The 27,270-nt window shown below is 36.4% G+C and overlaps 2 protein-coding genes across 4 annotated transcripts in view; both read left to right on the top strand.

The window, feature by feature from the left end:
• Positions 1 to 27,270, top strand: part of LOC126966335 (protoheme IX farnesyltransferase, mitochondrial) — a 37,218-nt gene that overhangs the window by 8,673 nt on the left and 1,275 nt on the right. The window contains exon 6 of the mRNA XM_050810329.1: positions 10,529 to 10,708. Within this exon, the coding sequence (XP_050666286.1) occupies positions 10,529 to 10,708 (180 nt within the window). The remainder of the gene's footprint in view (positions 1 to 10,528; positions 10,709 to 27,270) is intronic.
• LOC126966255 (uncharacterized) lies at positions 20,893 to 26,368 on the top strand. Of its 3 annotated transcripts, none has more exons than XR_007729701.1 (2): positions 20,893 to 20,911; positions 26,208 to 26,368. XR_007729701.1 is itself a non-coding variant. In XM_050810232.1 (2 exons), exon 1 carries the CDS (start codon positions 24,479 to 24,481, stop codon positions 26,120 to 26,122), a length of 1,644 nt encoding a protein of 547 aa, XP_050666189.1. In that variant the 5' UTR covers positions 24,276 to 24,478; the 3' UTR covers positions 26,123 to 26,132; positions 26,208 to 26,368. The 3 variants fall into 3 exon arrangements, 1 of the variants encoding a protein (XP_050666189.1); XR_007729702.1 differs by lacking the exon at positions 20,893 to 20,911 and adding an exon at positions 20,998 to 21,019; XM_050810232.1 differs by lacking the exon at positions 20,893 to 20,911 and adding an exon at positions 24,276 to 26,132.

Here is a 27,270-nt window from a genome sequence, read left to right as displayed (position 1 = left end):
CAGAGGAGGATGGAATGAAGAGTTCCATACCTTGCAGTACCACATCAGCAACAGCGTCAGCAGCGGCATCTGGAACTCCCAGCGAAAAAAAGATCTGCCTCCACGGGTAGGATGCAAAAAAGCACCGCATCTCGTCCCACTCTGCTGACCTATAGTGCCACAGTGCCACACGCGGCGACAGCCTAAGAAGCGGGGCCGTGTTACGCGCGTGATCGGCACGGTGCTCCGGATCAGGCAGTGGTCCGACGATCCCAGAGGAGGGTCAACGGAAACTAGGTAGCCGTCCGGATGTGAGGTCAACAGAAGGTCCAACAGTGAAGGTGTATGATCTTGCACATCTGGGATTCGCGTTGGCGCAATAACCAGTTGCGTCAGACCATATGCTAAGGCGAAGTCGTGAACAGATCTCCCTGCATGATCGGTGGTACGTGAGCCTAGCCATTCGGCGTGGTGGGCGTTAAAATCGCCAAGAAACACGATCTCTGCAGTGGGGATCTACTCCAACACGGAATCTGTAGCCATTTGGATGTGTTCGAGGAGCCGGTTAGTCTCTGCGTTACCGCTATGGGACCTATACAGGCATACGGACATAGATTTCGTGACCAGAGTGGCAATTAAGAATGACTCGGTAGAAAATAAACCCCGCCCAATTATATTAAAAATGCAGGCACGATATAAAAAGGATGACTTTCTTTCATCACTAAGGAAAATAAAAAATTTAAAAGCTTCCGACCTTGGATATGCCGGTGTTAATACTCATATATATGCTAATGATCACCTATCAACCTATAATAAATCTCTTCTAAATGAGGCTAGACGAAGAGCAAAGGAGAAAGGCTTCATGATTTGCTGGGTCCGTAACTGTACGATCATGGTTCGGAAAACTAGCAGCTCACCGGTTATTCATATAAGTTCTAGTGAATGTTTAAAGAAAATCACAGAAGTGCTACCATACTAAACTCATACATGTTTGTCTTTGCTTTGATATTAATGACTTTTAAAATTATTTATAGATATTATAGTTTTAATTGTAGTTGCTGTTTTTGCAAGCTTTATAATGTGGTTGGTTCTACGAGGGAATGTTTCTATAAGCTAGTTATTTTATTATTTATTATAAGTGCTTTTATTTATTGCCATACAATTTTGTGGTGTATGTTTTTAAACTTATTTTGTAGAAAACTGTTTGAACAAATTTTGGATCGAATTATTACTTATGATTACTATTTATTAATGCTTCTTCTAACTTAGTATGGCTCTAACTATATTTTACCAAAACGTTAGGGGATTACGCACCAAAACAAAACAATTTTATTTGAATCTTTTGAATATGAATTATGATATAGTTTGTTTGAGCGAAACATGGTTGTCAGAAGGATTTTTCAATGAAGAATTTTTTGACTCGCGATATAGTGTATACAGAAATGATCGTGATTACAAGCGTCTAGGAGTGACTATGGGTGGGGGTACACTGATTGCTGTACGTCGTAGTTGTGTTACTGTAGACATGCGTCACTCTTACGTGCCTCCATGTTTGCCTGATGCGGACATTACTTCTCTGGACCTACTTTTGGAAAAGTATACAACCCGAAAAAAGTTAAGGGTTTTCTGCTGTTATTTTCCACAAAACACACAACAAAGTAACTCTCAAGCTACATTTTTTGAATATTTATCTGATGTAGTAATTAAATTCCCAAATGATAAATTCATAGTATTAGGAGACTTCAATGTTAAGGATGCAACATAGCTGCATGTTCCCGGAGGACATATTACCATTGTAAACACTTCTTATAATAATTTAGTTAACCAGCTATTCGCATTTATGACATTTACAGGATTTAAGCAGTATAATAATATTTACAACAATAATAATAGACTATAAGATCTTGTTTTATCTAATACTGTTTGTGTGGTCAATAGAACAAAACCATTAGCATTGCCAGAAGACGGTCATCATCCATCCTTAGTGGTGAAGGTTGAGAGTGAAAAAAATAACATGTACTTACGAGCACCGACTCGTGTTGTTCGTTGTTATCACAACACCGACTACAATGCAGTTAATGATGAATTATCAAAAATTGACTGGGTTGAAGAGCTCTCATCAGAAGATATAACATGTGCCGTAGGAAAATTTTATTTTATACTTAACCATATTATAGATCGAATTGTCCCTACAAAACTAGTGCCTGAAAATGATAAGTTTCCATCGTGGTACTCTAGATCTTTAATAAAGTTAATTAAGAAAAAACTGAAAGCTCATAAAAAATGAAAAATATACGGAAGATAGTGACTATGATAGGTTCTCGGAATTACGCCGTGAAACAAAACGTTTAGAAGCAGAATGCTATGATTTATTTATAAATAAGGCCGAAAATAATATAACAATTCTAAAAAATTCTGGGCATTTGTAAAATCTAAGCGAAGTAGTAATTGTATTCCAGACTGTATGTACTATGATGATGATACTGGATCAGACGGTCAAATGATAGCTAATATGTTTAACACATTCTTTAGCTCCGTTTTTACAGCCGATTCTAATACTAGATTTAGCCATGATAACTTACCATTAAGCTATACTCAAACTTTTGCGAGAACAATAGACATTACACGTGAAAAGGTAGAAAAGTACTTGTTAAAACTTGACCCAACCAAAGGAAGTGGTCCCGATCATTTACACCCAATTTTACTGAAGGCATGTAGTAGACAAATTTCAATACCTTTAGATATACTCTTTAGGAAATCATTACATTCAGGTAGTTTACCATCAATATGGAAAATGTCTTTAATTGTTCCCATTTTTAAAAGTGGTGACAGACATAATATTAAAAACTATCGTGGGATTTCAAAGATATCGGTCATCCCAAAATTATTTGAAAAAATTATCTATGACACTTTATTTCCTTTATTACGACCACTAATTATTCCACAGCAACATGGATTTGTAAATAAACGCTCGACGGAAACTAACCTTTGCGAATTTCTAGATGAAGTAATGGATGCTTTAAACAATGGATTCCAGGTAGACACAATTTATACCGACTATTCAAAGGCGTTCGATAAAATTTCGCATGCTCGACTATTATTTAAACTTGAGCGTATCGGTATTCAAGGAGATCTTCTAAGATGGCTGGAGTCGTATCTCCGTAACAGAACACAAGCGGTAGCTGTTAAAGGATTTATCTCTAGTTTTGTCCCTGTTACATCGGGCGTTCCTCAGGGCTCTCACCTTGGCCCATTGTTATTTAACATATTTATTAATGATGTTTTGCAATCTTTTCAAAATTCTAATATTTTACTTTATGCGGATGACACCAAAATATTTAAAATAATAAAAGAAAAACTGGACTGTGTTGACCTACAAAGCGATTGAGTTAGGAAACTATTGTTCCGCTAATGACTTATACCTCAATGTTGACAAATGCTGTATGATAACATTTTCGAGGAAAAAAATGCCAATTTTCTTCAAATATAAAATAAACAATAAACCCCTTAAAAGGGTGTCAGAAATAAAAGACCTTGGGGTAACGCTAGATTCGGCTCTCTTATTTGAAAATCATATAGACAATATGACAGCAAAAGCTTATAAAATGCTTGGTTTTATATTCAGACAGGGAAATGACTTCAAAAATATTCATACTTTTAATCTTTTATATAATGCTTATGTCAGACCATATTATCGATATAATGCTATCAAAATTAAATTATTATGGATTTGATTTTGCTGCATTAAAATGGTTCAATAGCTACCTATGTGAGCGTCACCAATGTGTACAGCTGTACCACAACAGTTCTTCCTCCTTGACATCTGACACTTTACCGGTTGTAGAAGGAGTACCGCAAGGTTCTATTTTGGGCCCCATATTATTTATTTTATACACAGCAGACATCAAAAGCCATATCAGACATTGCAAATACCACTTTTATGCTGATGACACCCTAATATATATATCTTGTAAGCCAAGTGAAATAGATAATGCGGTCCAGTTGCTTAATGATGACCTTAATAGTATTATGTTGTGGGCCCAGAAAAACAGTCTATGTCTTAATCCGGTGAAATCAAAATACATAATTTGTGGCACCAACAAACAGCTGAGCAGTTTAAAGTCTTCACATGACATTATCTTGATGGGTGAACCCATTGAACGTACATATGTAGCACGTAATCTTGGTCTTCTTCTCGACAGCAAACTGAGATTCCATGATCACATCACTAGCCTAGTCAGTAACTCTTTTTACAGGCTGAAAGTATTATATAGGATGAGACCTTATCTGTCAAAGGAGATGCGTATCCGTCTTGTTGAAAGTCTAGTTCTCTCAAAGCTGAATTATACATATGTTGTCTTTGGCCCACGTTTAGTTTCTGTAACTAAAAAATTGATTCAGAGAGTCCAGAATGCATGTGCCCGTTTTTGTTTCAATATAAAACATAGAGACCATGTCACCCCTTTCTTGAATAAGCATTCAATGTTAAAAATGAAACATCGGCGAAAACTTCATTTAGCTTGTATCCTTTTTGGTGTATTAAAGTTCGAAAAGCCAAAATACCTTTATGACAAACTATCTAGAACGGCTAGTCTTAGGTCGTGTGGGTCACGGCATTGTTCTGTTCAGATGGTTATTGAGAAGCATCGATCGGCGTCATTTAGAGGGAGCTTTCGTTACTCGGCATCCAAATGTTGGAATAACATCCCACCGCCTATTAGAAATTTAAAAAGTCTATCCTTATTTAAAACGAAATTAAGACAATTTCTTTTACAGGAGCAAAGAGCACAAGAGAACTTGGCTCAAGATATGAGTGTAATATAGGTTAGATTCAGATTGCTCTTGTCTCTTTAGTACTATAGGATCTTCCCTCTTAAATTAATAAGTGATTCGATTGGCAACCGAACTAATTATCTATTTTCGTTCTCTAATCATAGTTCATTTTAATAATATATTTATCTAGTAGGTACTTATTCTTTGTATGGTGCTAGTATTTTTATTATCATTTTGGTTTTGATTGTATTACACTGCAAAATAATGTCGTAGGTATTTTTTAGTTCAAAATAATTGTAAGCCTAATGCACAATATAAAATGAATAACATATTAGTTGACAATAATTGTTTGTTGATATAATGTGGCTCTAGAAGTCCTGCAATTATTTTGACAGTTGACAGTGTCATCTGTCACCTAGACAGTTGGTTGACGCTTGAAGACCACAGAGCAAGCAACCATCGGTTCGATACTGGTTACACCGAGAAAGTCGCAAATGAAAACGTGTAATTCACAACAAAATTAAAAATTATAAAAATCATAGCGTACATTCGTATTGGGACAGCTTCAAGGTCACAGAATGGCTCAAGCGGAAGATCGGCGCTGGACATACATGATGTGTGTCAGCATATGCCGAGCTTGTGCCTATTTGCAGCTGATGTTTTTTATTTCTATTATGTTTAAGTTTCATTTTAATTTTAAGCTGTAATATATTTTGTTTTGGTAAGCTTACTTTTGTTAATTACACATTTTTTAGCTGCAAATAAAATATTTTATTATTATTATTATATTTAGAATATGCCTCGACTGCTTGGAACCCACGTTATACAAAATATATAGATGCTATAGAAAGTGTACAAAATAAATTTATTAAAAGATTAAATTATAAGTTTCAAAATTGTAATACTCCTAAATTTAATTACCTATCTTTACAACAGCGTAGAGAATACAGAGATCAAGTTTTCCTTTTCAAAATATTACATGACTTAATTGATTCCAATCGTATTTTAAGTAACATTAAACTTAACTGTCCAAAACATTATACACGTGCTATAGATACATTCTTTATCCCTGTTCGTAGAACTAATTATACTAGCAATTGTTTTATTATAAGAGCATGCAACACTTATAATAATAATTATAGTCACTTAGACATTTTTCATAGCAGCTATCCAACTTTTACTAAAAAAATTAAAGAATATCTTAAACATTCTTAAAATATGTCCAACCGATAAATTTGATAAATTTTGTTTCATTTGTATTTTTGTGTACTTTTTTCGCCTTATGTTTAATTGTATATAAAATCGTTATATTTTGTATTATATTCACTCCTACTTTGTTTATATTTAAGTGGAAACTTTATTGGCTTGTGAAATATAAATTATGTGTTACAATGTGTATATAACTTAAGCTGTTTGTTTTCCAATAAATAAATAAAATAGAAAAAAAAAATAGAAAATGCGTAGATTCGCGGATGGTCATCGCAGTCTACACGCAGCCAGATGACTTTTCATTTTGAGCAAATTTAAACGTACTGTAGAATTACGTAACTGGGTCAACGATTCAATGAACTTGGATATTTCAATATCATAAGGCGGCGTTACCGGTTTGCCACCAAAGAAAAGCCGCCTCAGTGTACTGATACGTGTATTTTATAGTCTAAACACATGGTCGAATTTGGTCCGGCTGAACTATCGGACGCGGTCTGGTACCCAGGGGCGTGCATTGGTTTTCCAGCGCGGTAGGCACTGGAAGTCTAACTAGTCGTATTTGCGATTAATATTTAAAAATTTAGTTCCTGTTTTAAGGATAAATATAAGTTCACTTACCAACATTCTTCTGCCGTTCTGTCAGATTGATCGTGTTTTTAGCTAGATTTATCAAATTATTCAAGTCATCGTAACCAGTAGGTCATTCCACACAGTTTTCGTTCTTGAAAATAAACAGCAGGGGAAGTAGAACAATAAATTGGAATGGCGGCATCCAGCTAGCCTGTGTATTTTTCGTAATACTTGGTATTGAATTATCTCATAGTTTTACCTTTTTGTTGAGTTAAACTAATATTTGGCATTGGTCTATAAAGAGAAAAAAAAAAAATTTATCTACGAACGAAAATTGTGCAAAAGGATAATTACCTAATTTATGTAAACAAATCGTATTTTCGCCACAATCGCGACACTGGAATTTCTCCATTATATTTTAATTCCTTACTAGTTATCTATTTTAAACACAAAACACACAGCAACTTCTTTTTTTTTCCCAATACAAAAACTAAATATATAAATAGATAACAATAAACAAATCAACACAAAACAAATAACTAATGTAATTAGCTTAATTATTCACGCCCGTGTAAGTACACGAATGACGAAAACACAACAACTAAAAAAAATGGCGCTGTCATTGTTGATTACTGAACAATATTTTTTTATTTCCGGAAATGTCATATTTTATATATTTCACAATCATGAATCACGTCATGTGCGATGTCAACACTCTTATGGGAGCGCAGTAAGGCTGAAACTCGGACACTAAGCGAACGTGACTCGTCATAATAATTACTCATAAATCATAATGTAGGTATAATTTATTTCGTTGGTTTAATCCGTGGCAGCTGCAGTTGTCAGTCGGAAGTGTCATAAGCTTGCCTACCCGGACGTGCTAAAGATGTCAAATTGCGATGGTCATATTTAAGAACGATAAACATAGTTATTGTATATTTTTTGCTGTGGTCGTATAACCTTGACAAATAAATTTTGTTATAGAAATTGAACGTACATTAATTGATAATGCCTACAATAGGTATTTAGTATATCGCGTAACGAAAAACTTTCTGGTTGGGTGTTCAATAGAAGATCAATTATAGAATAAAATAACTAAATTTATCTGAATTAACTTGAAATCTAGTGTAGATATATTATTTAGACTCTAAATATGGTAGGTAGGCTATGCCTATTGGCATATATGGAATGCATGCCCCTGCTACCGGACCATATTCGATGGTATGTCGCATTGTCCATCGCAAAAAATTATTATTATCACCGTCCGGACCGTACTGAGTACGACGGCGGACCAATTGGCGCGAGGTGTCCACCCACGCCCACTGGACCGTCCTATGGTCCCGCCGTACCAAATCCGACCATGTGTTTAGGCTAAAATACACGTGTTAAGTCACTGACGGCTTTTCTTTGGTAGCATAGTACACGTGCCGACGGTATCTCTTTGACGCCGGCGGCGTTATTCAAAGGCAAGGTTGAACTTCGTACGGCGTAGGGTAAGGACATCTTCTATCGATAATTAGCTTTCTTTATAGGGAGTTGTAATCGATAAACAATAAGCTGTTTAAGTTTAATGAAATTTTAGTTTAGAGATAATGATTGTAAATTAGTAAAAACTAAACAATAACAATTTATAACTGTTTACAATGACGTTCTATACATATAGACAATGCACCTCATACAAAATCAAAGCCGAAATATGGCACATGCCACAAATGACACCATAATCACCTTCGACTTCTATGTTTATACATTTCTGCGTTTACTCTAGTTCTTTAAAATATTATTGGTCAATAGGCAGCAATGTAAACACTACTTCAGTTTCAGCTGCGTATTTTGAATTTAGAACCCGATTTGGACAGTGACATCAGTGGAGTAGCATATTAGGTATTTTTTAAACCCAGAGGAAAAAGAGGGTTGCTATAAGTTTTACGTTCGTCAGTCTGTCCCTATTTTTCGATCAAGATCTGTTAAGTCGGTAATCGGTAAATTTTTACGTTTTTAATCAAAGATCATACTCATATTATAAAGGGGAAAGTTTTGTATGTTTATTTATTGGCTTGTGTTTATAATTGTTACTTCTTTACGTTCTAAAAGGAATTGGATTTAATAAGTTAAGGTAACCTTTAATGAGAGGAACTTATACTCAAATATAATATTTTTATTTACATAAAATAATTAGGTAAACTGGTTACTTAAATGTTAAGTTCCTTGAATTAAATAAAATTGGCCTTTAGGTTTAGATATCTTTTCCGGGGTATCTTTTTGTTATATGTAGTGTAAGCGCACATCAACATATATTTGTATGACAGCTTTTGTGAAATTTTAAATGTGGTGTAATCCAAAAAACTTAAATCCTTTAGTGTTGAAATATAAATATGCTTATTTGGTTTGTAAATTTCTTTACATCTCTCTCATGCTACCAACTGTTCTTTCAAGTCTCTTTCATTATGTCGTGTACGGGAAAGCTGAAAAATATTAGCTTTTACATATTTACGATGTAAATAAGTATCAATTATCACTAGGTAACGATACTTCCGTGATTTACACGTTAAGTAAAAATTGCGTATTTTTATACACTTTAATTAATAAATCTAATTCTAGTAACGATTATTGGTATTTTTAAATTTAGTATCGTTAATTTTCTCTTAGGAATGGTTCCATTACTTTGTTATGGATCCCATTAGCAGAACCTAACCAAACTATCAACAAACTACCTTTGAAGTAAATCCTTTCCAATAAAAAAAGAATTATCGAAATGGGCTGGCGCGATATTGAGTTATTCGTAAATTTTTTGCGCACATACGTATAAGAAATTTAAGGCTTTTATGGTTTCCTCATGGTTGCCATTGCCAGATCTGGACCAAATTGCAATGGGACCACACGGGAAGCACCTTTTTATGATTTTATTTAAAAGCTTCAAATAAAAAAAGAATTATCAAAATCGGTTTACCCAGTCGAAAGTTCTGAGGCAACAAACATAAAAAACATATCGACGAATTGAGAACCTCCTTTTAAAAAGTCGGTTAAAAAGAGCGAGTCTATTGTTTTCATTTCTGACTGTCCCATTTTGACAAGCGGGTCCTGTCTGGGGTCTTGTCAAAAATTATACCATATTTAATGAAAAAATATTCGTTTTATTAAATTACTTACGCTTTTTGCATATCAATCATATATAAATAAAATAACCTTACCGATGATAAGTCACACCATCTTTTTTTTTGAGTCGTTAATGTATTATCAAAGTACTTTTTATAGCATACTTAGGCTTGTTGATTGACTTACAGTTGACACATGACTAAGGAGAAAAGTGTGCTTACATTGTCTTTAAGCACACTTTTGCCGTTCCGTTATCAGACTGAGAATGATATGTTCATATGTATAGAACGCCATTGCTTGTTTACAATTTGAAAACAACCTATCAAAAATCGTACCAACTTACTAGTTCGCTCCTCAGGAAATCACTCAGATGTTTCATACTTATTGAACTTACAAAAATAATCTATTTTTTTACAAGGCTCATCCATTCATTAATTTATTAATTGTTAAAAATAGTAAAACATCCGAATAACACAAAAATACTAGTTTTTAATGCCTTGTTTAGGTTGTTGGTAAGTAATTGTAAATAAATAGTAATATAGGTAGGTAGTACCTAATGATATGTACATAACCCTCGGTGGTCGAGTCTTATTCGCACTTCTATTCTATTCTTCCTACTGTGGCTTCTGTGGAAGTTACACCAAGAGTGTGCCAATATCACGTTAAGGTAGACCACCAAGCTTAGAGTTTTTGTTTTGTTATTTTAATGGTAGTGATCGGTGCTAAAGATTGAAACAAGTTTTATTTTCTTATACCTTATTTGTCTTATTCGCACTTGTTTATTATATGTAATGCAATTACTATGTTTGTGTAGGTACTTGGATTGTACTTTTTTGGCAATGTCCTTTTTATTATATTTACTATCAGAGCTTTTATATATAAGACATATAATGACTTCCAGTTGGTGCCATACCACCGCTCATGGGCTGGGTGGGTTGCACGGGCAGCCTGGACACTGGAGCCTTAGTTCTTGGTGTTATATTGTACTCCTGGCAGTTCCCACACTTCAATGCGCTATCCTGGAATCTACGACCCGACTATTCCAGAGCGGGGTATAGAATGATGGCGGTAACAGATCCTGGTATAGTATGAAATGAATCTTAACATTAATTTATTGAGGAAAAATTGTGAATTTTCAAGTGCTTTTGTAGCCTGCCTTTTTTAAATAGTATTAGGATTTATGTAAATTGTCGTTAAGGAAATATATATTTATTTAATTGAACGATTTACCCTTGTTATTTATACGTAGGTCACACTAAAAGTTTTGCGTAACTTAAAAATATATGTTATAACCAAAATATTATGTTTATTGCTTTTCAAAATGCTCTCCATATACAGGGTGTCTCGGAAAGAATGGATAATCCTTAAACCCCGCACGGGACAGCTCTCCAGCGCTCAGAAAATATATCTAAAAAAATAATTCATGTGCACAACGACCACAAAGTAATGAAATTTGTGGCGTTTTTGGTGTCGTTTTATTCCTGATAGACTATACTACTAGAAATACATTAAATAATATAAGTATCTATGATACTTTTTTCAAAAACAAAATAAAAGCTTGAGTTTTTGACATGAAATTTGATACCAAAATAATTTTAAAAAAATATGAAAACGTAAGTGGCCAGCTATTTTATTAAAATGCGCAGTTCATACAGTTTACAAAATGGTATAACACATCATTTTATTTAATACTACTACGAAGTTATTGCCATTGAGTTGCAAAAAGAGTAAATACGACTAAAAAAGAAAAGATAAGTCTTAATACATTTTAATGATAATAAAAACTTCGGGTGTACATAAATCGAGCTTTATTCACAACAGGTGTTCAAATTGTCTGCCACCGACTCTAATACACGATCGACATCTTCTAATAAAGGCTCTGCTAAGATGACATGCATAGTGTCGTTGATTTATTTTTGAAACGGCCTCTTGAACACGGCTGCGTATTTCCTCCAAATTTTAAATTGTTTTCGAGCACACTATTAACACTCTTTTGATTTTCAAGTGGAATTGTGCAGATGGGACCCGTAGCTAAGAAAAAAAATGGGATCATTTTTTTACCAACGTTTCTCGGCCTGCGGCCCGATTCACGTAATTTTACATGAGCGATATCGCAGCGATATCTGTCGTTCACCTCCGATTCGTATTCAAACGTTCGAGAAACGATCCTATCCAAAAATCGCTAAAGCGTATTCACGTCAGCTAGACTAGCTTCAGTCGTTGTGTCAATGGTATTCTGCTATCTTTTTACAATCGGTTACCAACGATTTAATGTCAAATCGAACGTCTGAGAAGTCGCTTAACTGAAGTTAGTAATTTACAGTTGTTGGCTGTTGTAAGGTTTTTCATATTCAAATTCAAATATTTTTATTCAAAATAGGATGAGAAATCACTTATTGAAAGTCAAAAAAACTAACACCCATTTCAAAATGAATGCCTCAGGCCTGAGAAGAATGGGCGCAAAAAACTCAGCGGGCTTTTTTTTTCATCAAAAATATGTTTTACAATTAAAGTAACATTTACAAAGTAACAAAGTAACATTGTACAATTAAACTTATTATTTAATAGCTTGAGGGCGGTCGCTCCATTCCCAATCTGTGGTATCATCAAGAAAGTCATTTACCACACAAACGTTTTTTAACAATTCTTTTGAATAATGTAATACTTTTGTTTTGTACATTTTCTGGGATCTTGTTGTAAATATATAATATGTAAATATAAAATATATACATCGCCCCACAAAAGACTTCAGTAGTGAGTAAAGAGTAGTAGGCATCATCAGTTTATGTCTGTTCCTGGTGTTAACATTATGGTTATGACAGTTTCTGGCAAATTCACTTATGTGTCTATGAACATACATTACATTATCAAGAATATATTGAGAAGCAACAGTCAAGATGTTAATTTCTTTGAACTTTGCTCTAATGATTCTCTAGGACCTAGGTTATAAATAGCGCGAATAGCCCTCTTCTGCAGCACAAATATTGTATTAATATCGGCAGCGATTTATCAAGGATTTAGTCCTTGGTCTTATTGAAGACCTCGTTCCTCTAATTCCATGAGCGTAATACTATACTTAGTTTCCTATTTAGGTTGGTAGTTACCAAGAAAGATCTTAGTAAGTACCTACTTACTTATCTGACTAGATATTTACTATATTTAAGACTTTAATTAAATAAATTATAAAATCATGTGCTTTTTTACATTATAGGTAGGTATAGCATTAGTATTTTATGCTACAGGATCTTACCAAACCATTGTTGGTCAGAGTAATTTTTTTTTTGTTTTTTTTTTTATGGAGTAGGAGGACAAACGAGCGTACGGGTCACCTGTTGTTAAGTGATCACCGCCGCCCACAATCCCTTGCAACACCAGAGGTATCACAGGAGCGTTGCCGGCCTTTAATATTTTGTTTGTTGTAATTTCAACTCAGTAGGTATCTCAACCTACAGTGTCTAGAGCAGTGCGACAGCTGGTGACTAAAGCACTCAATGATGTTGAGTTATTAATAAAAATATTTATTTTCCTCTTACTCAGGTTGGAAGAAATAAATAAAGAGAAGGTATTTATTTACCTTTACCTATGTTATTGGACTAATTAAATACCTACTTAATTATTTATTAAATATTGTAGGTACTTATTACAGCTTTTATGAAAAAACTTAAATAGTAGTATGTAATTCAAGCTGACGCACGATTACAATCTTCTTCGAGCTCATTTTGTTTAATCGAACAAAACGAGACGAGAAAGAGTTACCAACACTTGGGCGAAAATCCAGTTTGACTTTGATGTACCTACGGCGTTTTTTTTTTATTACAACCATTTGGGTACGACTTTTCATTTTCAGCCAATTTCTGTATAAAAATAATTATACCTTACCTTTTTACTACTCTACGGCTTCAAATATTGTTAGGTTGAATACTAGTAACTGAGCAAAAGACGCTGATATCATAATAAACATATTTAAAAGAATAAGGTAGAAAATAAAGGAATAGTAGAATTAGACTGGCAATGTCCTATCGCAAGTCGTCGATAAGTCGCTGAGTTTCAGTCCTATTGAGTTGTCATCCTATCGAATCAGTACGTGAATACCAATTTTGGACCAAGTTTCAATAGGATGACTTCTGAACTACAACGATTTTTGGATCGTTAGAATATACGTGAATCAGCCTACTGTTCTCATTCTCAAACACCCACTCACAAGATAGCTGTTGTTTTTTTCGGGTTCTAAACAATAAATCCACGTGTCGTCTCCTGTGACAATGTTATAACCAGCATTAGAATGTCCGTGGTCGTACTTCATTAGCATCTGTGATCACCATTCCACGCGAGCCCGCTTCTGGAGGTCTACTCGCAAAATCGACAACGATATATTCGGAACGATACGATAATACTCCGAACTCTCAACAAAGTTTCAATTTTAGTTTTGTTAGCCCTGGAGAAATAATTAAAACTTTTAAATCTCTAGACATGAAAAAAACTGCTGATATATGGGGCATTTCTGTTAAAATAATAAGTTCAATAATTGATGTCATAGCACCATATCTTGCAATAGTATTTAATAATTGTATTAATCGTGGCGTGTTTCCTGACCTTCTGAAACATAGTAAAATTACACCAATATTTAAGTCGGGATGCTCTTCTGACCCGAACAACTATCGTCCTGTGTCGGTTTTGCCGACCCTTAGTAAAATTTTTAAAAATAATTTTAAGCCAAATGCTTACTTACTTTAACTCTCATAAGTTACTTCATTTGAAACAATTTGGCTTTACTAGGGGACGTTCAACAACGGATGCAGGTGTTGAGCTGATCAAGAATATTTTTGATGCCTGGGAGGAATCGCAGAATGCACTTGGCATCTTCTGTGATTTATCTAAGGCTTTTGATTGTGTTCAACATTCAACGCTGGTCAGGAAGCTATACCACTATGGCATGAAAGGAACTTCGCTCGATCTTCTGACTTCATATCTAAACAATAGAATTCAGAGGGTCGACGTGAATGGCAGGAGATCTCCTGGGACTCCTCTCAGTATGGGGGTACCACAAGGGTCTATTCTTGGACCGTTCCTCTTCCTTATCTATATATATTTTTTTTTTTTTATGGAATAGGAGGACAAACGAGCGTACGGGTCACCTGGTGTTAAGTGATCACCGCCGCCCACACTCTCCTGCAACACCAGAGGAATCACAAGAGCGTTGCCGGCCTTTAAGGAAGGTGTACGCGCTTTTCTTGAAGGTACCCATGTCGTATCGTCCCGGAAACACCGCACAAGGAAGCTCATTCCACAGCTTCGTGGTACGAGGAAGAAAGCTCCTTGAAAACCGCACTGTGGAGGACCGCCACACATCCAGATGGTGGGGATGATATCGTAACTTGTGGCGTGTCGTGCGAAGGTGAAATTCGGCGGCAGGAATCAGGTTGAACAGCTCTTCGGAACACTGCCCGTGATAAATGCGGTAGAAGACACACAATGAAGCGACGTCTCTACGCAACGCCAAGTGATCCAGCCGTTCACAGAGTACTGGGTCCCCGACAATTCGAGCTGCTCTGCGTTGCACGCGGTCAAATGGATCGAGCTGATACTGGGGTGCGCCAGACCAGAGATGACAGCAATACTCCATGTGAGGCCGGACCTGCGCTTTGTAGAGCGCTAGAATGTGGGCCGGCTTGAAGTATTGCCGTGCTCTATTTATGACGCCCAGTTTCTTTGAAGCCAGTTTGGCTTTGCCCTCCAGATGGCCACGGAATTGGCAATTGCTCGAGATTTCGAGACCCAGTATTCCGATACTAGGCGAGGCTTTAAGGGAAGTGTTCTCGAAGAGCGGTGATACGGCAAATGGGGTTTTTTTAGTGGTAAACGCGCAAAATTGAGTCTTCTGGGGGTTAAATTGGACAAGGTTCAACTTACCCCATTCCGCGACCTTCTCGAGAGAGGACTCGATAGAAGACACAAGTTTCACCCGGCACTGGTCGACGTTTTCCCGAGAGAGACCTGCATGGCCCGTGTATACGGCATCACCAGTGCTGTCGTCTGCATAGCAATGCATGTTGGCGGTGTCCAACATATCATTGATATGCAGAAGAAACAGCGTGGGAGATAGCACACAGCCTTGGGGCACTCCAGCGTTCACGGGCTTGGGATTCGAGCAATAACCGTCGATAACGACCTGTATGCTGCGCCCAGTGAGGAAGCTGGAGGTCCACTTGCATAAGCTCTCGGGAAGCCCAAATGATGGAAGTTTTGCGAGGAGCGCCTTGTGCCATACACGATCAAAGGCCTTCGCTATATCCAGACCAACTGCCAGGCCTTCCCCCTTGCTTTCAATAGCCGCCGCCCATCTGTGTGTTAGGTATACCAGAAGATCGCCAGTCGACCGACCATGGCGAAAGCCGTACTGCCGGTCGTTGATCAACTGGTGACCCTCAAGGTATACCAAGAGCTGGCGGTTAATTATGCTCTCCATAATTTTGGAGAGTAGGGAGGTAATAGCAATAGGCATGTAGTTTGCCGGATCCGAACTGTCTCCTTTTTTTGGAATCGGATGGACAAGGGCTGACTTCCATGAATCAGGGACTACGCCTTTTGAATAAGAGTGCCGGAATAAACGCGTTAGCACCGGCGTCAACTCAGGGGCACACGTTCTAAGCACGATTGGAGAAATGCCATCCGGCCCGCTCGACTTCCTGACGTCCAACGAAAACAGAGCTCGCCTAACAGTTTTCTGTCGGAACTGTACTTCAGGCATGGAGCTCTGACACCGCGGGATGGTCGGCGGTGCTGCTCGCCAATTTTGACGACGTGCTTCGATTTCGCACGGGCGATTTGCCGCTTAAAAAATCTGGAGGCACGGTTATATTTCCCCTTCAGACGGACGGAAGGACGGGGGGGGAATGGCCTCCGGTCCTCGACACTAACCTATGCGAAACATAGCGGCACTAGGCCGCTACTTCACGCCGGTATTCTGTGCGAGTGTGGTAAGTAACCCGGACGAGTCTGGCCCGATTGTGCTGACGTCATAAGACAGCAGCGTGACTCTCCCACTTTCAAAAAGCCCGTAGTCGCCTCTTACGACACCCTTGGACCTGGGACTACCCTATTCTTTTTACGCCCCGAGGCAGCACAGGGCAAAATAAATATAAATGATCTTCCTAATCTTATAGAGAAAAAACATAAGGTAGTATTGTTTGCGGACGACACTTCACTGATTTTCAAAGTGAAAAGAAACCAAGCTATGTATGACGAAGTGAACGATATTTTATCTGACATCGTGTACTGGTTTAGCGCTAATAACCTATTGTTAAATAGCAAGAAAACTAAATTCATTAAATTTACCATACCAAATGTCAAAAATGTAAATGCAAATGTTTTGTTAAACGGAGAGGTGATAGAACCGGTTGAATCTGCTATATTTCTTGGCATAACTCTAGATTCCAAATTACAATGGGGCCCCCATATTGAAGGATTGGCGAACAGACTTAGTTCTGCAGCATACGCGGTTAAAAAAATTAGACAATTAACTGACATAGATACGGCGCGACTAGTATACTTTAGTTATTTCCATAGTATTATGCCATGGTATATTGCTATGGGGCAACGCTTCTGATATTAATACAATATTTGTGCTGCAGAAGAGGGCTATTCGCGCTATTTATAACCTAGGTCCTAGAGAATCATTGAGAGCAAAATTCAAAGAAATTAACATCTTGACTGTTGCTTCTCAATATATTCTTGATAATGTAATGTATGTTCATAGGCACATAAGTGAATTTGCCAGAAACTGTCATAACCATAATGTTAACACCAGGAACAGACATAAACTGATGATGCCTACTACTCGTCTTAGTCGAGTTAGTAAGGCTTTTGTGGGGCGATGTATATGCATTTACAACAAGATCCCAGAAAATGTTCAAAACAAAGGTGTTACGTTATTCAAAAGAATTGTTAAAAAACGTTTGTGTGGTAAAGGTTACTATAACATAAATGACTTTCTTAATGATACCACAGATTGGGAATGGAGCGACCGCCCTCAGGCTATTAAATAATAAGTTTAATTGTACAATATTACTTTGTAAATGTTACTTTAATTGTAAAACATATTTTTGATGAAAAAAAAGCCCGCTGAGTTTGTTGCGCCCATTCTTCTCAGGCCTGAGGCATTCACTTTGGAATGGGTGGTAGTTTTTTTTTGACTTTCAATAAGTGGTTTCACATCCTATTTTGAATAAAAATATTTCAATTTGAATATATCGTACTCACTCTACTCTAACAAATGTTCATATTCCATATCGTTTATCATAAGAACATCAAAATCATAGACTAATATTTTGGTTTTTTTACGATGTTAGAGTGTAAAAAAAGTAACTCAACCCTTCTCGTCTATTTCATATTTCTCAGGCGGCCATTTGCATTACTTTCTACGCATAACGATCAACAAAATGACTTAAATTAAGTACTTGGTAGTAAAAAAAAGCCTGTTGAATAGTAAACCATACATTATTATTTTCAAAATATTTATTAAGTATGTATATTGTATGGCAAATATATCTATACAGCTTGAAACGATAATAGCAACGACAGCCTAGGAGGTGTTTGTTTGGCTCATAGCAATCCCCAATAGTCCTCGAATTGTCTCATAGGTAATCCGCGGGTTTTCTTCAATTAGCCACTTAACAGTAGCGACATTATTTTCGTTGACGGCAGTTGAAGGCCGCCCTTCACGAAATTCGTCATGTAAAGAAACCCGACCTCTCTCAAATTCAGCAAACCATCGCCTCACGCTGCTCAAGCAAGGTGCTTCTCTCCCAAAAGCATTTTGAAGACGAGCGGCACAGTCTTGCGGAGAGAGAGAACTTTTAAAATCATCGCTCTAAAATCTTTTTGACTTAATTCCATTTTCGTTGCGTACGTAGAACTTTGATGTGTGTTAAGAAACAATTGACAAATGATTTTTTTTTTATTCGCGACTCGTGATCACACCAGTGTGACTACGAGTAATTTTTTTTCCTCGTCGTCACACCAACGGTTTTACTACTTTTAGTGTGCCCCATGTATTGTAGCGGTAGAACCTTTGGGAGCTAGACTTTGTGAAGGCTAGTTAGTCGGTTGCGTCCCACGAGTACCGGAGTGCAGTTCAAACGTTATCACGAAACCATAACGGTAAAGATCGGTTGTCGAGACAGGCACTGTGGGTTTCGCAGTTTTCGTTTACATTTACTTACATTAGGGAGGTACAATAGACATTTCTGTTGCTGTTCTTCATTGTTCTGTGGGATAGCTTTGCTTTAAGATATTATTGCGGCGTGTTCGCGCACGGTTATCGTATAGATTCCACTTTTCATCATACGTCATAATTCGTCCCAAAATCTTTAATATTTGTATTGTATTTTGCATTTAGAACCCGACAGATACATCAGTGGAGTAGCAGTTAAGTGTTTTTTAATCCCTGAGGGTTGCTATATGTTTTACGTTTATCAGTCTGTCCCTTTTTGTGATCAAGATCTGTTCAGTCGGAGGTTTTGAACGTTTTTAATCAAATATCACACCCATATTACAAAGGTGAAAGTTTGTATGTTAATTTATTGGTTTGAGTGTATATTTATTACTCCTTAATGCTCCAAATGGATTTGGATCTAATACGTTAAGGTAACCTATAATGAGAGGAACAAAAACTCAAATATTATATTTTTATTTACATAAAATAATTCGGTAAACTGGTTATTTAAATGTTAAGTTCTCTGAAATAAATTAAATATTATGTTAAAATTAGTCTTTTAGACTTATACATAAAGTGACTCAGCAACACTGGTGGAGGAGACAAGAGTGCTTGAAATAGAAACTGGAATGTCAGAAATAAATTTGTCAAATGCAGAAGCAACTTCCTACACATATTGAATTATTGTATTGTTTATATATTGATAGATTGTATTCAATGTTGTTGTCTGTCACTCTTACAGATTCCCAGTTAAAAACATTACATATCACCTTTATTTTATTCTGTGCATTTTTAATTATTTGTCTGTTATGCATAGACTTTGTAATAGAACAAACACTTTTAAATAATTAATTAACTTGAGACAAGATGCATCATGATTATATAATGATCTCTCACTATATAGTTCATATAGCCTCTGTCTGCTCTGCCAGCTGTTGCACAATCATTAAATGACAAGAGACCACCTGATTTGAATGTCTTAGTAAATATAGAAGCAAAGTCTGTTTTAATTATTTTAAATAACATATCATACATTTTATTGGGATTAATATTATATTTGAATAAATCCAAATTTGAGAGTTTAACCGACACACTACCTCTATATTTCTCCATTCGCCTATTATTAACAGGAACAAACGTAAACTTTTTAACTCTAGTACATTTATTGACCTCTATATTAAAAGTGGCTTACTGACCAAAGTGGTCTGAACTCAGTTTGTTTATTATTGCCTGAGAAATGGGTTTATAATTGGTAAATATGTTATCAATAAAGCTTTTGCAGGTGCCGGCTACTCTAGTAGGCTTTAATAAAATATTGGTTAATTCATATGATTTCAACAAAGATCTGTAGGTCTACTCGCAAAATCGACAACGATATATTCGGAACGATACGATAATACCCCGAATATATCGCACCTACCTTACTCTAACAAATGTTCGTATTCCTTATCGTTTATCGTAACAGCGGCGTACCCATAGACTAATATTTTGATTTTTTTACGATGTTAGAGTGAATGAATTATGCGTTGAAAAACTAAATATTATCTGTGCTATGTCATTGTTAAGTGCCAAAGTCAAAATATAGTTTAGGCACTAAGGACCATACCAGGCTCTGCACCACCAATTTGCATCATTTAAAATATTCAAAAATTATGCAATGAATATAATATGACCATTTATTGATAATACAAAACTTGGAATATTAAATTGTAGAAAAAAGGAACTCAACCCTTCTCGTCGACTTCCTATTTCTCAGGCGGCCATTTGCATTACTTTTATGCGTAGAAAGTATCAATCAACAAAATGACATATTACTTGGTAGTAAAAAAATCCTGTTGAATAGTAAATCACATATAATTATTTTCATAATATTTATTAAGTATGTATATTGTATGGCAAATATATCTATACAACTTGAAACGATAGTAGGATCGACAGCTTAGAAGGTGTCGTTGAGATTATCGTAAAAGTGACGTTTGATTATTTGTCAAATTCGAATATTCGTCTCTGACATTTTCAACTAAGAGTAGGGTTAGGACCGATAATGGGTTGGACGGGTAGCTATCACGCGTGAGTCGAGTTTTAGTTACCACTTTTTTTAAAAAGGCTTTACCTACTGCAGCCTATTGTAAAATTGATTGCAGCAGTTATCTTTTCTGTTATTATACATTTATTTTGGTGAGTGGTCTTAACATTTTAATATAGATATTAGTTCATAATACATCTAACCTAACTAACAGCAACTAACTTCTACACTATGGAGATCTCTCCTCCGGAACCTCCGGATCCACCGGATATTCCTGCTCTAACCGGCTCGAAACGACGGCTAGAAGATAGTTCTTCAGGAAACGCAGCGCCTAAAAAAACAATTATCGATACGGACATGGCTTCTGCCTCTATCCAAAATGTATATAGTGATCCATCGTTAATAATTGGTATCAAACAGTATACAACATTTGATAAAGGACCTTTTTTGATCCACGTCTCCCGCACGGAAGAAGACCCTGCCTCAGGTCTCACTATAAAGCCAATTAAATTCGGCCAGCTTCTCCACAGGCACAAAATTGCTAATATTTGCCCTGACGGAATAAAAAAAGTAGGTAGAAATAAAATTTCAGTAGTATTTAAAACAGCCAAAGATGCCAACAGTTTTCTGGATAACCCACTTTTAGCTGCTAATAAATATACCGCAACAATTCCCAACTATAACATCACTAAGATGGGTATAGTTCGTCAAGTCCCAGTGGACCTGTCTATGAATGAGTTTGTGGAGTCGGTTGATCTTCCCACTGGTTGTGGAAAGAATTTAAAGGCTCGCAGACTCAATAGGAAAGTAATTGAGGAGGGTAGAGTGACTTGGGTACCAACCCAAACCATTGTATTAACATTTCAAGGCCAATTGCTTCCGGGAAAAATCTTCCTCTTCCACAATTCCCTCCCCATAGAAACATACCTGTTCCCTACTATCCAATGCCAGAACTGTTGCCGCTTTGGCCATATAAAAACAGTATGTAGATCTAAGCCAAGGTGCTTCAAATGTGCCCAATCCCATGCTGGTGATACGTGTGAGGTTACTGATAAAGATGCTTCTTGTATAAATTGCTCAGGTCAACATTTTGCCACCAACAAAGCTTGTCCTGAACATGGTAGACAAAAATCCATTAAAGCAATCATGTCTCAGGAAAACTTATCTTATGAGGAGGCAGAAAACCGTTGCCCGAAATCAGTAAAGCCTTACTCTGAAATTCTCCTTAATCCCTCATTACCCCATAATGAATTACCCCCCTCTTCCTCTCAACCAGCTCATACCACTCAGCCATCCATTTCTCCTACTGTCAGTTACAGGAAAACTGTAACACTCCCTTCACGCTCCAGACCCATTTTAAGTAAGTCCTATGATCGTGCTGCTCATCAGGCCATCATTGCCGATGTTCCTTCATCCTTCCCGAATGGTTCTGCACTATCCCATCAATCCAATTTTTCATCATCAGCGCAGGATGATAACCTCTTGGAGGCTCTCCTGTCCATCATTCTATCCCTGATAACTAAAAACAGTCTAAGCTTACCGTCCAACGTTGCCCATCAACTTTCACAAATTCTGTCCTTAGTCAATAACCATGGCCCCAGTGTCCATTCTGCAATGGAACACCAGAAGCCTACGTCCTAAAAAACCCAGCCTTACACATCTCATAAATAAATACCTTCCTTCTGCCATCGCCATCTCTGAGACATGGCTGGTCCCTGGTTCACACTTCAGGGTCCCCGGCTATGTATGCCTTAGAGATGATCGAGCAGAAAGTGTTGGTGCGGGTTGCGCCTTATTAATAAGACGCACCCTTCCCTTCTCCTCGATTACCCTTCCTAGTCCTCATCCAGGTATAAATATTGTTGCAGCAAAGGTTATGAACATCTCTCTTGTCTCAATCTATGTACCTCAACCTCAGTCAACCATGATTGCTGATATCCTCTTTTTAATTTCATCTATTCCCCCTCCTATTATAATTATGGGAGACTTTAATGCTCATCACACTTCATGGGGCTCAAGCCACAGTGATTATTTTGCCCTCTCTCTGTTAGACATATTTGATGAGTGTGATCTGTGTATTATCAATGATGGCTCTCCTACCCGCAGGGTTTCACCTTCTCAAAATCCCAAAAGTGCAGTTGACCTCACCTTGTGTTCTCCATGTCTGGCTCCTCTCCTTTCTTGGAACATTTTACAAAATTCCTATGGCAGTGACCATTTCCCTATAACCATATCTATCCCTGACAAAGTAATCCCCCCCGAAAACCCTTCCTCATCCTTTAAATATAAATTAGTAGATGCAAATTGGCCTTATTACTCTTCTTGTCTAGATAAAAAAATTGCAGAGTTGCCAGTCACTAACCATCTTAATGTAGTAGATAACTATATGAAATTTACAACCGCTATGATTACTTGTGCTGACAATAACTTCCCTTTGAAGAAACCTATTTTAAATAAAATTTCAACTCCTTGGTGGGATGCTGAGTGCACTGCTGCTGCCAAAGAAAGGAAGTTAGCGGAAAAAAATTATAACAGAAACATGTCACTTTCTAACTTTATTCACTATAAAAAAGTTGCAGCTAAAGCTACATATTTATTTAAAAAAAAGAAAAAGCAAGGATGGATTAACTTTTGCCAAAATTTGTCTCCAAGCACTTCATCCTCAATGGTTTGGAAACAAATTAAAAAATTTAGAGGTTCATTTTGTGCTCAAGAGCATGATTTAAGTGTGGCTTGAATACTTTTCAGATAGAATGTCCCCTCCTTCAGCTCCAAACATGGACTATTTTCCATCCCCTCCAGGCCCTCTTGCCTCTACTCATAGTTTAGAGTCTCCTTTCTCTTTTTCTGAACTCCTTCTCGCTTTAGACGGTCTAGCTGATTCTGCTCCTGGAGCAGATGGAATCCCCTATTCTTTCATCAAAAACTCATCAACTACATCCAAGAAATATTACCTAGATATTATAAATAACCTTTTTGATTTTGGGGTCATCCCTCCACCCTGGAAAAATCAGGTAATAATACCAATTCTTAAACCTGGTCAGAATCCATCTGAAGCCACAAGTTATAGACCAATTGCCCTCTCTTCTACTCTTGCAAAAGTTTCTGAAATCATGATAAAACACAGACTTGAGTGGTTTGTTGAAAACAATAATCTCCTTTCCAACTCTCAATATGGTTTCAGAAAGGGCAAGAGTTGCCTAGATAGCTTAGGCATCCTTACAACTGACATAAGAATAGCACTCCTCAGTAAAGAACACCTTTTGGGAGTTTTCCTTGACATAGAATCTGCATATGATAACGTATCACTTCCTCTACTCAGGAGTAAACTCAATCGTTTCATATGTAATATGTTAATGGAAAGAATAATCACTATCAAAGGTCCATCCTCTTACCTCCCTCCTAAGTCAGTTTGGAAAGGCTTACCTCAAGGCTCAGTCCTTAGTCCCCTTCTCTACAATCTGTATACATATGACCTCAATAGCTCTGTATCCCCCTTCTGCCAAATACTGCAATATGCAGATGATATTGTTCTGTATACTTCCAACAAGTCCATACAGGATTCATCCAATCAGTTAAATTGTGCACTTGAATATCTTGCTGATTATTTAATGCAACATGAGTTGTCACTATCAACTGCTAAAAGCAAAGTAGTTTTATTTACAAATAAAAGACTTTTTCCTCATATTAAAATTAAAATTTATAATGTTGAGTTACCTGTTGTTACCAATGTTAAATTTCTAGGGATTTGCTTAGATCAAAAATTATCAGGCATAAAGCACTTTGATTATGTCTCACAGAAATGTGAGAAAAACATTAATATCCTGCGCTCTGTATCTGGTGTCTGGTGGGGAGCTCACCCCTTCACCCAAAAATTATTGTACAATGCAATCATTCGCAGACACATGGATTACGGCACTATGTTTTTGATCCCAGGAAATAAAGCAGGTCTGAATAAACTGGACAAAATTCAGGCTAAATGCTTGCGCATAATATTAGGAGCCATGAAATCTAGCCCGATTAATGCCATGCAAGTAGAGTGTCTGGAACCCCCCCTTTCACTTCGCCGTCAATTTCTTGCCAATAAATTTTTTCTCAAATTAGCTGAATGTTGTGGACATCCCTTGATTCCAAAATTAGACCAACTATTTGCTTTATACAATAATAATAATATTCCTGAAGACAAAAGACCCTGCATTCTCCACAGTTACTTATTATTCTCTCACCTCTCTTACCCCCTCTTCCAATATTCTAAATTGCCTCTATTTACTATGCCTTTTAGTGCACTCACTTTCCAACCATCTGTAATTTTAAACTTAGGTATAGATAAGTTTTCCATAGAAGCCAATAAAACTTTTTCTCAGATAATGTACTCTGATTTTCAAAATTGGCATAAAATCTACACTGATGCTTCAAAAACAGACATGAGCCCTGTTGGTGCTGCAGCATGGATTCCTTCAACAAGAATTATACTCAGTTACAGCTGCCCATCTATCACTTCTGTTTTCACTGGGGAATCAATTGCCATTCTTGAAGCAATTTTATTTGTTAAGGCTCATGGCATGAACAACTCTATTATTCTTTCAGACTCCAAAAGTTGCCTTCAATCAATACTGTCAAATCCATTTAGGTCTAAAAGTCATTTTCCAATTATATTTAAAATAAGGGAATCTTTGAAAGAATGCTATGACCTCAATATTAACATCGTTTTAGCATGGATTCCAGGTCACTCAGGCATTCTTGGTAACGAAAATGCAGATGCCTGTGCGAAGACAGCTATTGCAACAGGTTCCCTCCAATACTCAAAAATTTTCTCCCATGACTTGCGCACCATCCTGAAACCCACATTGCATGAGAATTGGTCCAGCATTTGGCAAGTTTCCAAAAACTCTAAAGGCAAATTTTATGGAGATCTACAACCCGTAATTCCTCAGCAACCTTGGTTCTCGAAATTTAAAATTCTCAACAAGTCAGTAATTTCAACTATTTGTCGTCTACGTTTTAATCATGCTTGTACCCCAGTATTTTTGGCTAAAATAAGAATTAGGGACAATTCCTTGTGTGAATGTGGTCTAGATGAGGGAAACGTGGATCATTTATTCTTCAATTGCCCTTTAACACAACCTTCTTTATACAATTTTATACCTCCTGAAATTCCCCGCCCAACTTCCTTTAAATGTCTCCTCTCCCTAGTTTTCACTCCTTTTGTATATATTTTGTGTAAATATATTAAAATAAATAAGATTAAGTTGTAAATAGCACTAAGTACTTATATCAAATAATTTAAGTAATTATATTTGTGTGTGTCTATAGTCCTAACAGCATGTATATTTGTTTCAGGTATAAGAAAATAAAACTTGTTTCAATCTTAAGCACCGATCAATACCATTAAAATTAGTAAAAGAATACTCTAAGCTTGGTGGTCTACCTTAACGTGACATTGGCAAACTTGTGGTATACCTTCCACAGGAGCCATAGTAGGAAGAATAGAATAGAATAGGACCGATAATATCGAAAAATGTTTCGTTCGTTCAACGTTTCGACATTGAATACGGTCTAACTAAGAGTAGGATTCGAGGATGCCACGAAATATCCAATATCGATTTTAGGAGTATGTTGGATTTTTCTAATAAATTAATATTTAAATCACCACAAATCATGATATAATTCTAAGACTCAGATAATTTTAATAAAACCTCTACAATACACTTTCAAATAATTCATATACTGCATCTAGGGGTCTGTATATACAGCAATGGCGCGCTCGAGCTCTGCCCAGGCTATTTCAATGGTACGTTCAACAGGGAGGCCCACAATATCTTCTCGTTCTTTGAATTTAAATAATTTACTTACAAGTAAAAGAGAGCCGCCATGTGTAGCCTTTTCTCTGCTAAACACACTTGCCACCTGATGACCACTGAAGTTAAAGATGAGCTCATATTTTCTGAGCCAGTGCTTTGTTAAACATAAAGTATTATTTATGATACATAAATAACTCCAGTTCAAGTTCTTTGCCAAATGATCCTTGCATGTTTTGACGCATCACATTTGCAATTTTACACTTATTACTAAGTATTCTAGTACTTGTTATATTACTTGTTTTTACACTGCTAGAGGAGTCCCCTATTGTCTTATTATTAAATTTTTTGGAAAATATTCCAAATCTTTACTTAAATTAGTAAACTGCTCAATAGAAGCAGTTGTTATTAATTTAAAACTCTGCTCTCTGTCAATATCTTACATTTTTTATAATTCATTATTTTTGTCTATTATCTGTATTTTATTAGATAATGTATTATCATTACATGTTAAAATAATTGGAATTAAACAATAGGGTTAACATATTGTTCAAATTATATCTTATTTTGTTTTCCTGTGGCAAATCAGGCATAATGGCAATGTG

This window comes from Leptidea sinapis, chromosome 1, assembly GCF_905404315.1.
Source record: "Leptidea sinapis chromosome 1, ilLepSina1.1, whole genome shotgun sequence".
NCBI classification, from domain to species: domain Eukaryota; kingdom Metazoa; phylum Arthropoda; class Insecta; order Lepidoptera; family Pieridae; genus Leptidea; species Leptidea sinapis.
Note: the sequence above shows the minus strand (reverse complement) of the source record. Positions and strands in the feature narration are given on the sequence as shown.

Excerpts from the sequence above, each read along its gene's own strand:
- LOC126966255 (XM_050810232.1), top strand. The coding sequence starts at position 24,479 with ATGCAACATGAGTTGTCACTATCAACTGCTAAAAGCAAAGTAGTTTTA.